General features: G+C 53.9%; 1 protein-coding gene across 1 annotated transcript in view; it reads left to right on the top strand.

The window, feature by feature from the left end:
- Nucleotides 1-3,318: 3,318 nt before the first annotated feature.
- LOC306952134 (syntaxin-binding protein 4-like) overlaps nucleotides 3,319-13,461 on the top strand; it is a gene marked incomplete at both ends in the record, with an annotated part of 36,352 nt that continues 26,209 nt past the window's right edge. Inside the window, 2 exon segments of the mRNA XM_079542784.1 lie at nucleotides 3,319-3,386; nucleotides 10,916-10,989. Coding sequence (XP_079398910.1) covers nucleotides 3,319-3,386; nucleotides 10,916-10,989 — 142 coding nt within the window.

Below are 13,461 nucleotides of genomic sequence, written 5' to 3'. Positions count from 1 at the left end.
GTGAAGGGTTGCAGGGCACGGGGACATCTCGGCACTGCTGCTTCCTCCTGCAGCCCCCACCCGGGCAGGAATGCAGCCCAGCCCGTTCCCAGCTGGCCCCGAAACCTCAGCCCCATTGGAGGTGGTTTTTGCTCTGGAATCACCCCATGACCCATCTGCTCCATCCTCCGTGGGGCTCAAGGCTGCGGTGCTGGAGAACTGAGTGCAGGGATTTGTCCACCTGCAGGAAGCAAAGGAAACACAGCAAGTGAGCTGCTCTGGAGCCAAGCCACGCTCCTGTCCCAGCAGCGTGGGGTGTGGGGGGTGGGGAGTGGCTTTCCTGCTGCCTGGTTTGAGTCAAAGTGTCACTATGAAAGTTAAATATTGAACAAACATGGATCAAAAGTGAGTGCTATCAGCCAAGAAAAACAAAGCAGCGTGTGCGGCTGTGGCTCTGACTCATTTGGCTTGGAAATGAAGCAGGGAGTAAATTAAATTCAGCTCTTCCTCACTCTCTCAGTACGGAGCAGGGGATACATGTTGTCACCTGGGGTGGTGGCAGTTACACCCAGAGCAGCCACTGAGGAGGGCTCAGGGGAGTCCGTGCTGGGCTTGGCATGGGGAGACCAGGGCGATGGTGAGTCCTGGTGGATGGTGGCGTCCCCTCTGCATGGGGCCATAGCTCTGGATGTGGGGCCAAGCGCTTAGGAGATGCTGAAAGGTCACACAGCTCCCGGCCTGCGATGTAAAGGCTGTGAATTTCCGGGCTGTCATGTTCACATCTGCATAAATATGTGCACGGGGTGCACCCAGAGCAGCTGCCTCCGATGGGCGAGGGAGATAATGCACAGCTTCCGCCACTGAGGATGGGGCAGGGCAGGCAGCACCCAGCAGCTCCCCGGAACCGTTTGGGGGTCCGTGCATGGAATGCACCCCTGGGGCACCCCCTGCGAGGAAGGAGGTGGAAGTGCTGCATAAGGAACGCTGGCTGCCTTGTGATCCAGAGCAGAACCTTGCTGTCCTCAAAGTCCCCACTCAGTGTCACCCGTTCCAGGGTGGTGACACCGCCCTTAGCAATCCCAATGGGTGAGTCGGGGAGAGCAGCCCAGCCCCGAGTGGCCACGGCACCCCGACACCATGAGTGCTTTTGGCAAACTGTGCCATCACCCCTCCCAGCTGTAGGAACTCTTGCTGGGGAGCACACCCAGCACTGCCCGGCCCCGAATTGCGCCAGCCCTGGGAGCGGCTGCTGCACCGGCCTGGGGAGGTTGGGGACCTTGGGGTGCCCCGGTGGTGATGTGGCTGTCATCACCAATGTGTGTGTGGCTGGATGTGATGTGTGATGGCTGGAGCGTGCCAGGTGCCCCCTGTGCTGCTCTGTCAGGTTGATGCCCATCTGCTTGCCCTCTGCATGCCATGCTGTGCTCGGCTCAGATCAAAGCCCAGCATGGCTGTATGGCAGCGCAGGGACTGTCCCCAGGATGTCCATGCCAGCACTAGGGGACTGTCCCTGCTGTGTCCCTGCCAGCACCAGGGGACCATGCCCAGGATTTCCTTGCTGGCACAACTGGAGATGCATTGCAGAGAGATGGCCTTGGGCAGAAAAATCCTAGAGCTGCCAGGTTGGCTTGGCAGTGAGCAGCCCAGAAGAGGATGGAAGAGGACAATTTGCACTTATTGGGGATTTTTGTTCACCAAAACCTTCTCCTTCCACCTCCTGCCTGTCAGTCTTAGGAGCAGAGGGAGTGGGGCAGCACAGCCAGCACCAGGGGACACAGTGGCACTTTGGGGATGCAGCACCAGGCACATTTTGGTGCCAGGTGTGATGCCTCTTACCCAAAACCTTTGGAGACACTTTGTCCGTGGGCATAAAGCAGAGCACCCCACAGATATCCAGGCCATGGGGGTGCACGGTGACAGAACCCCTGCAGCGACAGCTGTGCAGGCAGAGGTTGTGCCTCTCCAGGACACTGTCATCGAGCCAGGAGCTGTCAAGCAGAAGACTTTTGGCTCAGGCATATCCTGCACAGTCACTCCAAAGCAATGCTGAGCGTGCCAAGCCTTTAATTCTCAATCTTTTTCCGGGGCTGCCTCGATAGTGCCTGAGAGCTGTGCCCGTGGGCTGTCCCTGAGGGTGTGGGTGCATCCACGAGACCGACAGATGCATTTCCCAACTACAGGACTCACTCAGATCCCCAGCCCTGGACCGTGCCATCCCTGCTGCAGGGAGAGGAATAGGATTCCTACCCGCCTACCGGGAGGCGGTGAGGTTCAGCTGGGGGGAAAAACCACACAACAGTTGTGCCCCAAATAATGTAGATGTGTTTACTTTTCTTTTTTGGCAGTGGTTGGGGAGGAGGTGATGGGTGCACGCGTCTGCAGCCCGGCCCTAATGCAGCTCGGCGACGCCTACAATTGGCTTTAAATAGTTTGATGTGCTGAGCACCGTGTGAAAGCCCGTGTGCTGGAGGTGTAATTATAATAATTGTGAGCAGCCAGGTGTGCAGCAAGGGAGGAACTGAGCTCCGGGATGGGGTGCTGGGGGTCCTGGCTCCCCACCCTGCACTCCTGCTGCATACAGCATGGTCACTGGTCTGTGCCACACTGTGCCACACCAAACAATGCTGTGCCATGCCAAGCCATGCCAAATCGTGACATGCTATGCCAAACCATGCCAGAGCATTCCATGTCATCCCAATCCATGCTGTGTCATGCCAAATCATGACATGCTATGCCAAACCGTGTCACACCATGCCATACTGTAGTGTGCTATGCTGTACTGCGCCATGCCATGCTGTGCCATCCCATGTTGGTCCATGCTGTGCCATGGCTTTCTGTACTATGCCACACTGTTCTCATGCCATGCTGTGCCGTGTTGTGCCATGCCAGGCCGGTACATGTTGTACTATGATCTGTTGTGCCATTCTGTGCCATGCCATGCTATGCCATGTCATACTGGTCCATGCTGTCCATGCCATGCTGTGCCGTGTTGCTCCATGCTGTGCCACACCATGCTATGATGTGCTGTGCCATGTTGGTTCATGCTGTGCCATACCATGCTGTTCTCATGCCACGTTGTGCCATGCCATGCTACGCTGTGTGACCTCATGCCGTGCTGTACCACCCCATTTCTTTACGTGGCTATTCCATGCCACGCCATGCAGTGTCATTGAACAGCGAGTATTTAGCAGGGGGGAGCCGGCAGAGGGGCGATCACATGTTCGCCCGCCTGGGATTAGATGTGGCCGGTGGCGGCTGGGAGCCGAGCCCAGCGCCTGGCCGCGGGCGCTACGAGCCCATGGCCCCGGGCAGCCGGGTACAGCAGCCGTAGGGCCCCGGATGATGTCCTACCTGCAGCCCCCTGGCCAGGACCCGGAGCGCTTCGATGGGCTTTCCCTCATTTATTGGTAAGCAGGATGGGATGCTGCCACGTCGGGAACAGGGCTGAACTCGGAGGCTCGCATCGCGTCTTAGGAAGCGGCGTTAAACCTACGGAGGGATGTGATGAGCTCATTGACCTCACGGCTTTTAAGGGTTTAATTCCATCGACTATGGCAGCGGGAGCCCCTCTCCAGCGGGCAGAGGGTGTCAGGAGAATGTTGCAGCCACGGGGAAGGTCTGGAGCCCCTGCATGCAGGGACGCACACTGTGGAGGGCAGTGCGTGGGGAGGGCAGAGAGGGGATTGATTTATTTTGCAGACGGCAGCTGGGGGAGCATCCATGCTGCTTGCAGAGGCTGCAAGTGCTCCTATTGCAGCCCCGGTCTTGGGATTTCCCATCCAGATGGGAAATCTCAGCACCAGGATTGGAAGAAGAGCTTCCATCCCATGCAGATCTGTTGGGCACCACTGGCACAGGCAAGACACCACGAGTTGCAGAGAATGCCCTGAGCCATGGGGTGACCTGAAGGCAGCTGCGGTGCCCCCATCCCAAAATACAGACCCGGGTTTCTCTGTTCAGCCTGTGGGCTCGGTGCAGATGTCTATGTAGGGCAGCCAGGAGCCGGCAGGCGTGCGGCTGCAGTCAGAGCCAGGGTTCAGAGCATGCGGCTTTAGCCGATTAACTGGGGGTCAGTGGGCCGGATCCGCACCGGCGCGGACTCCACAGGTTCTTGGGGCCACCCTGAGCTCCAGTGCTGGCCAAGCCCCAGCATCCCAACTGGGAATGAGGACCCTGCAGGCAGCTGGGACCATGGACGTTTGTGGAATGCAGCTGGAGTAGTCACTGAGGTGAGGTGTACGGGATGCTGAGGTGGGTGCACGGAGTGGCAGCACCCCATGGGGGGCCCGGAGAGGGTGGCACTTTGGGGGGACAGCTGCATCTCACCGGGGGGCTGCACTGGTCCTTCCCCTCTGCTTTTGGGTGCAGGAAAGGCAGAATCTGCTGTTGGTCGGAAGACGGTGGTGTGGGACAGGCTCACTGACCTTGTGGGTTGCATCCTGCCACCAGCTCGGTGGCAACCGTGGGTGCTGTGGTGGCTGAGGGTCATCATCAGGGTGGCACAGCACCTCAATCCCACAGCATCCCCACATCCCTGAGCACCTCCAGCTCTGTGGGGCTGCGTGCTCCCCAGCTCTGCTTCCCCATGTTACGGGGCGATGTTTCTCAAAAGCTATTTTCTATGTGAGAAATCTGTTCTTGTACTGGGGTGTTGGGTCCAAACCTTCCCCAGCTTTGTGCCCCACAGCCAAGGGGAGCCCCTCGCTGTGCCAGGGCCGGACCCTGCGTGTGATGGGCACCAGATGCACGGGGACAACTGTCTGGTTTTGCTGCGAGCAGATGGTGGGGAGATAACACCTCCCCAGCACGCTGATAAATATGGCCGCTGATTAAAAGATTAATTTTACAGAGTTTGCCATAGGGATTTGATAAACATGGTGTGGCAGTGGGACGTCACCCAGCGTGGCGGTGGCCGCGGTGCTCTGAGCTGCAGACCCTCAGCTGACCCTGAGGGCTTTGCCACATGGATCTGGTCCTCCTGAGCTTTGCCAAAGGGCTTGGTGATGGATCCTTAACACACAGGGATGCTCACAGCTCGAGGATGGGGCCAAGCTCTTTCCAAGCTGCTGTTTGAGGTGTGGAGCTTCATTCCACCAGCATCTGCTGCGCTCCGCGCTAGGTGAGACATGCTGTGCAAGGGCGATCCTTCCCCAAAGCCTTCATTTCCCCATCTCTCTGCACCCTTCTTGTTTCTCTCTTTCCCTGAAGGCATGCTGGGGGCCACCTGGGCTGGTTTCCTGCCACCACTGCGGTGCCCTCCCCAATTAATTCCCCGCTCTGCACCACTGCGGGGGTGATGACGACGCTCCCTCCTGCCGCCCGTTCAGCCACCAGCATCCTTCCCTGCTAATAAGTTTATAACCCGTCCAATCCTATGACCGAGGGGATTTAGTGAGGCAGGGAGGCTCATAATCCCGTTAACCCTTCGTGGGTCCCATCCCACTGCTGTAGAGGTCCATGCAGAGGCCCATGCAGCTCCCACTCTGCGCCAGAGCCATCGGTGTTTCTCCAGCAGTGGCTTTGGCACTGTGCTGTTCCCTCTTCTGTTCAGGCTTGTCTGTAACACCCCTGATTTGAGTTCACTCGAAACAGCTCCAGGGGCAGTGTTTATGAACGCAGTATGGGTGATGCTGTGGACAGTCTGCTGTTGCTTCTCAGCTTCACAGCAGCTGATTATCTCTTTTTGTTTGACTTATTATCAACGCTTTGTTGCCGATCTTCTAAGCAGCATTTTCTCATCAGACACAACCGCCTTTTCAGCCTACGCTGATGTTTTGTCATGAAACAAACGTGGGATCTTCATTAAGCGTGAGCGCAACGTCACCTCTGGGGATCTCCTGAGCATCCCTCGCTCCCACGGTGGGGACGTGGGGGCACAGAAGGGACTGCAGTGCCATGTCCCGCTGAGGCAACCCCTCCCACCTCCGACCTTCTTACAGCTGCCTTCTGCAGCCTCAGAGTCGCTGCTGTTGAAGGACGGCTTTCTGCCTCTCCTTTAATTCCCACCCACACAAACCCTCCCAGACCCTATTCCTCTGCTAAGCCTCGATGCAAGGCTCCCAGTGGGAGCGGTGACACTGCCAACTCTGTGACCTGTCCCCAGGTCTGGCACCTGGCAGTAGGAGGGGTTGACCGTGTTTGCAGGTGCCACCATCCTGTCCTGCTCCCTCCCACCCCTCCTGCCACCTCTCACCTCCTCCTGAAGCTCACCCAACAAGCAGGGCAGGTAGGAGGCAGCAGGAAGAAATGTGGAAGAGGCTGAAGTGCAGTGTGATGCCTTCCCAGAAGGTCCTCTCCAAAATATAGAGGAGAGGTGGAGAAAGTCACAGCAGGGGATTGCACCCACTCACAGTTTTCCACTGCATAGAAAGGGAATTCTCACCAGTGCTGTTGCATTGCTACCTGACCCGTTCCATCTCATAGAATCATTCAGGTTGCAGAAGACCTCTCAGACCACCCAACCCACCCCACTATGCCCACTGACCACGTCCCTCAGTGCCACATCCCCACAGTCCTTGAGCACCTCCAGGGACGGTGACTGCACCACCTCCCTGGGCAGCCTGTGCCTCCGCTGGCACAACCTGAGGCCATCACCTCGCATCCTATCTCTGTTAGCTGGGAGCAGAGGCTGACCCCCACCTGCTCACAGTGTCCTTTCAGTACTTGTAGACAGTGATAATGTCTTCTCTGAGCCTTCTCTTCTCCAGTCTGAACAACCCCAACTCTCTCAGCTGCTCCCAATCAGACTTGTCCTCCAGACCCATCATAGCTCCATTGCCCCTCTCTAAACGCATTCCAGGGTCTTGATGTCTTTGTTCTGAATGTGGGCACCTTGCATTCACTAACTCATTAAAAAATGTGTATTCTTGTCAGTGGGTTCTTGGGATGTGGAACCTGGGCTGTTCTGGGTGACTGAACTGAGTTCCAAGTGAGGGAAGAGCTTGAGTGTGGGGTACGTCCCTTTGCCTTCAGCAGTGACACAGAAGGGTCAGGCCCCTTGGGCACACCGCATGTGCTTTATAAATCCCTCCTGAACACGAGCCCAGTTCTTACCAGAAACAGAAATACTTCTGGAACTGTTTTGATCTCCCTGGTTGGATTTCAGCTTATTTCACCACTCAGCAGACAAATGTATGTGTTACTGCACCCACTGCAGCCAGTTGGAAGGGATCAGCATATGGGAAGAACAAGGGGAGCTCTGGGTGGCCCTAGTGCTGGGCAGTCTGGTGACAGCTGCTGTAGGATTTGCCTTTGAATATACTGAATGTCCAAGCCTCAAACACACACACTTAACACTGCAGGCATTGCTTCCAGCATTTGTGCTTTCCCTTTCATAGAACCACAGAGTCATTCAGGTTGGAAAAGACCTCTCACATCCCCAGGTCCAAGCCCAACCCATCCCACCGTGCCCACTGACCACATCTCCTGGTGCCTCATCCCCACGGTTCTTGAGTACCTTCAAGGACAGTGACTCTCCCACCCCCCTGGGCAGCAGTACCAATGCCCCGCTGCTCTTTCTGAGAAGAAATGTTTCCTAATACCCAACCTGAACCTCCTCTGCTGCTGCACTGATTTATTCGAGAGAAATCTGCAGCTTGTGAGTCAAAAGGTTAATTCTGCGAACTAATCCATGAGGAGTCCCAGAGGACTTCCTAAAATTGTACAAAACAATGTAGGTTGAATACAGTGGTGGGTTGGAAGCACTCTTGCTGTGACCAGGAGGGCCATCGATGCTGACCATCATGTAACCTCAGGAGGGTACCGGGTCAGGCACCAGATCAGCTGCCAAAATGTCCTGCACAAGGCAGACACTATACTGGGGTGCTCCTGGTCCCCAAGAGACATGGAAGCCACAAAACCCCCTGTCTATTCTTGACCAATTCGCTCAGGGTCAGAACTTGGTACTGGGACCACCAAGGGCTGGGTGGGGAGGTGCAGGGTGAGAGGACACTCTCTGTGGAGCCTGTCTTTGGGTGCTCTGGGTCCTGGAGCATAGCTGGGGGATGACTGGGGAGGGCATTGCTAACAGGGCTCCCAGCCATAGGGCACAGTGAGACATGGCACTGCGCAGACCCTCATGCTCCAGCTACTTTGCTCCTGGTCCCAGTGATTCATGCAGTGTGCAGTGGAAATGTGAAGTCATGGCCTGAAGCAGTGACTGAGCTCCTGGTGGGAAGGCAGGGCCAACCCAGGGGAGCTCAGGTGCACGTAATGCAGCTGAGTGACCAAAAGGTGTGAAGCCAGGATCCACCCCTTCCCACACCTCATTTAAGGGTTGGCAGTGGAGGTGGGAGTTTTTCAGCTGGAGATCCCTGCCTACCAGATAGCCTTGCAGGCCTTCTGAAGGTAAGCAGCTTCTTTCCCTTGTTTCTGAGCCTACTGCTGTGGCATCAGAGGGGTTCCTCATTTGCTGCAGCCTTGGGCCTTGTTGTTCTGCTGTCTTGATATGCTTTTCATTGCACGGCCCTGTAGAAGTTATGTGCTGAGTGCCTTGCATTGGCGTATCACTAGGTGCATCTACTTTTGGTGTCCAGTTGGCATTCTTCCTATGAGCGATCAGAAAATGGATAAATGAGTTATGTGTCAGGAGAGCTTTGCCTACACAAAGGCTTGCTGTGGGCTTTTAGTATTTCACCTGCACTCACCTGGACAAAAGCTGCCTGAAAACATCCCACATTGAAAACAAAGGAGATCTTTTATGCTTTTTGCTGTTCTACAAGTAGCTTCACATTGTCCATTAAGGTGGCACATGGACATTGGGGAACTCTCCCATTCACTTCTCATCCATGGGAGTAGCATCCAGAAGCATTGGGTCCAAGTAAATACTTGACAGAGTGTTTAAAGTGGAAGGAAAACCCCATTAATGGAGCTTGAATATCCCAGGGTGCAGGACATGCACTGTGCCACCAAGTCCTGGTGTCTGTTGTCCCAGGAGGATGTGTTTCCATGTCCCACCATCTGGGGATGTGGGCTGGGGATGCACAGCGGGATGGAGGCAGAAGAGGCTGTTTGATTGCAGAATACCCTTCTGACCTCCTGATGGACAGGGGGACAGCTGAACTCACTTCACATTAAGTAGGAAATGCTGTGGGCTGGAAAAGATGCTAAAAGAAAATCAAACAAACAAAAACCTCCAAAACTGAACTGTTGAGTGCTACAATCTGTTACTACTTCCAAAGCTTTGCTATGGACTTAAAGTCTTTAGGGATGCTGAGGATGCCTGTCCTGCACTCATCACTGCCCTTCATCACTGTAGGGTGTGTGCCTGAAGGTGAACAATAGGATGGGCCCAAATAATGATCCCACTCTTAATTGGGGGGAGGGAGCAGCTCTGTGCTTGCCTGCTCAGGAAGGCACTCGTGATGGGCAGCGTTGGCTCTGTTTGGCTTGCGTAAGCTTTAATCTAAAGTTGGAGATGTTTTTAGCTGATCTGTGTTAATGTTGGGTGGAATTAACATGCATACGGGGGCACCACGTGACCCCTGCCCTCCCCATTTTGCCTCGCTTTAACGGATTCCTGCCAAATCAGAGCGGCCGGGCTGAGTTGCCGCCACCAGCAAGATGCCCGCTGTCTCCGTGCTCTACAAGGGAGCCATCATCATCAGCAGGTGACACAGTGGGGAGGTCGGATGTGGGGGGGTTCTGGGGATCTCCTGAAATGGGTCTTGGGCTCTTTGATTTGGGGGCAGCATCCGATGGCATTGGCAGGCATCTGCTCTACTGACACCTCTATTGTTGCGTTGCGTTTCAGCTTGGTTTGAGCCATTTATTTTTGTTCCTGATGGTGTTTTCTCAAACATTTAATCAAAATACTCTGGAAAACAGGGATGGTGACCCCCAGCTGGGGTTGGAGCTGGGATGGCCTCCTGGGCACCCTCCAAATGCATCTTCTGGCAGTGTGCAATGGGGCCAGCTGTTTGTCTGGTCTCCTGAATGCATGGAATGTTGCAAGAACATCAAGGGGGGAGGTGGTTTTTAATGAGGAGATTCTTGAGTGGTGTTTTGGAGGGCTGTTTGAAGTCCCTGAGGCTCCTTCCCTTCTTACTGGGTTCAGAGCTATGTGTTGTGTCCTCCTCAGCTGCATCCAGCAAGAATTCAGGACCTAATTTTGATTCAGAAGTTCTGTTTTTTTGCCTTGCAAGTGAAATTTTGGGAAACGAGCATTTTGGGAGAGCAGTCCCACAGCTGATAACACAATGCCTGGCTGTGGGCTGGTCACACCGAAGTCCACCATTCCCGTGGTGAAGCCTTGCAGAGCAAGAGCAGTGTTCTAAAGCCAGGCTTCATTAAACTAAACTTTAAAAGTAATATAAAAGAGAGAAGGGAGCGTAGAGAGTGTAGGACGTGACTTGGCATGGGGAAAGTGAAGATTTCAGTTGCCCTCTTCCCTGCTTTGGCTTGTGTTGAGAAACTCCCACCTTCAACCTGGCAAAGCAGATCCCTGCAGGAGGGGTGGAGGTGTGGGAATACAGCCCCTGCCTCCCCACGTTCTGCTCTGTGTGTGTGTTACAAAACGCCAGCAGTAGGTTTCGCCTGGTTTTCCTCATTCTGGACTGTGTCTATTTGTGAAACTGGTATATTCTCAGAACACTGGTCTGGCCCTGATCTCATTTCCCAGAGCTGGACAGCTGTCCGGCCCTGTTAATCTGGGGTAATGAATCGCAGACAGGTCCATCAGCTTTGCTGGGTGGGGAGGATGATGTCCAGCACTGCCCATATTCTCTCATTTAGCTGCATAAACCCCTGGGGGTGGCAGGGGGGCTGCATTTTGCCAGCATGGGCTTAATATATCAACGCAACTCTCAGCTGGTCATCCCTTTGGTCGTCTCATGGGAACCCCCTGCTGTGGTGGCAGGGCTGCTCTGGGTTTGTTGGACACATGGGTGGTAATTTATGGCAGCCCATGAAAGAAAGATGCCTCTCCTCTCTCTGCCAGGACACTCATGGGACCGTATGGGATGGATCGAACTGTGCACTGCTTTGAATTCTATGACTGTGCCAATGGACTGGGTGAGTCTTGAGCCCCCTGAGACCTCAATTTGGGGAAACCCCAGCATCCCTCATGTCACAACATTAGTGTTATGATCTGTTCCCTATCTGAAAGGTCGGATGAGGCCCTGGGCAGCCTGATCTAGTGGCTGGTAAACGTGCCCATGCAGGGAGATTGAAGCTCAATGATCTTCAAGGTCCTGTGCAATCTAAGCCATCCATGACCCTACGAAACCTGATATTGGTTCTTGTGCCTGTATGTGCTGAACATTTGACAGCACCTTTCACAGCTGAGGCATTAAAACAAGGTCAAAATACCAATTAATTCCCTATTGGTGACATATGAGCAGCTGCAGCGCTGTGGCTGCATGGGAACCCTGGAGTAGGGTCTGAATAGGGTTGGGGGGTGGCTTTTCCACGCCTTTCTGCAGATTTTGATTTCTCTACATTAAAACAAACAAACTAAAACATTCCCAAGCACTTTCTATGCCCATGCCAGTGTCCTGGCCCCAGGAAGTCCTGGAGATGGGGCTACCTGAGAGCAGGCTGGATGCCATTGGAAACTCCAGCCCAGAGGTATGAGTGTGAACACAGTGAGTCAGCCATCCTTTGTAGGGCACCCAACATCAAAGCACAGGGAAAAGGGAAAGGAGATGGCCATACCCATCTGTACGTGAGAAACTGCCTTAGGCTCGTAGAAGTCAGCAGCAAAGGATCCAGTATAGCATCTCCTTCCACCCTTGTGTGTGCTCCCAGCAGCAATCATCCTGCTGAGCCTCCGAGGTCCCCAGGTCACCAGCTGGGGACCCATCCCAGGAGTCAACCTCCTCAGGTTTCCTGCGACCACCTGTTAATTAGAGGTTGTTCCCAACTCTTGGCTAATGAGGTTTCCTGGCTCTTCTCTCTTGATCTTCTACTCATGAGAGACCTGTGGGCACTCAGAACTTTCTTTGCTTGCTGGCTATTTTAATATCAGGAGGTATATTCAGTTGATGATTTTTGGTGGATTTGGGTTGGTGGGATTTTAGCTGTTGGGTTAGCTTCGTTTATTAAGGGAGGAGACCCAGGGAAAGCAGTCTTGTGGTGTGCTGCTGGTAGGTGTAACCATGTGGGTCTTCTAGTGCCATCACAACCTTTCTCCAGGCTTTTTCCCTGTGGATCCAGGTGTTTTTGCAGCCTGGTTTCTGTTGGGCAGCAGCAGCCCACTTGGTGCTGGTGAAGTGGGTGAGCACTTGGCCTGAGTCTGAGGCTTCACTGCTTGGTGTGGAAACCCACATGTGAACCTGGGAAGGAGTTCAAAGGGGTTACCTGGTGGCTCCAGAACCAGGGTTTGGAATTAAGGAATTGTCATCAAAGGGAGGTGATGCTTAAAGAGCGTTTCTTAGAAATGCTGAGATCCCATTATCTTGACCTTCATCTTCTTAGGACAGGGAAGGGAGCAGTTCACCTGCAATCTGTCCCTTCCTTCAGACAGAAAGAGCTGGCTGGGGCTACAAGATCAACAGAGGGATTACGGGAAATGTAATTGAACATTGCTAGCTTAAGCAGAAAGCAGGCAGCCTCACCCTGTGCTGACTTTCAGGGCTCCAGCATGGTGCTGCTGGGGCTGGGGTCCCCCCAGAAAGGGAATTTCAGTGGTGAGGTGGTAGAAGAGGGAAGAGGAGGGTTTGGGTTCCCATGCTTGGAGCAGAGCTCATGCTGCTGGGATGACCAGGGATGAAGGCTGTTGGGCCAAACAACCGGATTAGCCAGCACACCCCTGACCCGTGGCGAGCCAGGAGCAGGTGAGATTATAGGGCTGAGAAGCTGAGAACTACAACACTGGCATTAGTGGGAGCAGGATTAGATGCAACTGGGAAGCTAGAGGGTCTCAGAATGATGTAGGATTGCTAGGAACCTGGAGAAAACTTCTTGTTTTGGTTTGTGTAAACTGAATTCCCACCTGGAATTTCCCAGTTGCCTTTCTTCTTCAGAAGAGAAATGAGGGGGGGGTCATCAGAATCAGCTCCAGGACCTTTGCCAGAATAGGAAGATTAAAGACAGAGATCTAAAATAGGCTAGATTATCTGGCCCTGAGTATGACTTAATAAGCATTATACCGGGACTTTGATGCTGTGATAATTAAAGAGCCGTTATTTACCTAAACTGGATCTCAGATAGAAACTCAATTGAAATAGGTGTTTATAAAACATGAAGGCTCTCGAGAATGCTAGCCAAGCTGCAGAAATCCCAAACAAAGCCCTGAAGGGCTTTGAATGGTGGGGCTGAGCATCATGCTTGCTCTGGGCTGGGACCCCCATATGGGACAGGTTGTGTTCATCACTGCCAGCCTCATCCTATCCCATTGCTCAGTGCCAACCCCAGGCCTGGGTGAGGGCTCCTTGGTGCAACACTCTCTTGTTTAGGGACAGAAAAGGGGTTTTTGGTTTCATTTTTTTTCCCCTTGTCAAAGTTTGAGCGTGGCTAGGAGCAATCAGTAATCACTGATTTTAA

Source organism: Tetrao urogallus, assembly GCF_951394365.1.
Source record: "Tetrao urogallus genome assembly, chromosome: 15".
NCBI lineage: Eukaryota > Metazoa > Chordata > Aves > Galliformes > Phasianidae > Tetrao > Tetrao urogallus.
Note: the sequence above shows the minus strand (reverse complement) of the source record. Positions and strands in the feature narration are given on the sequence as shown.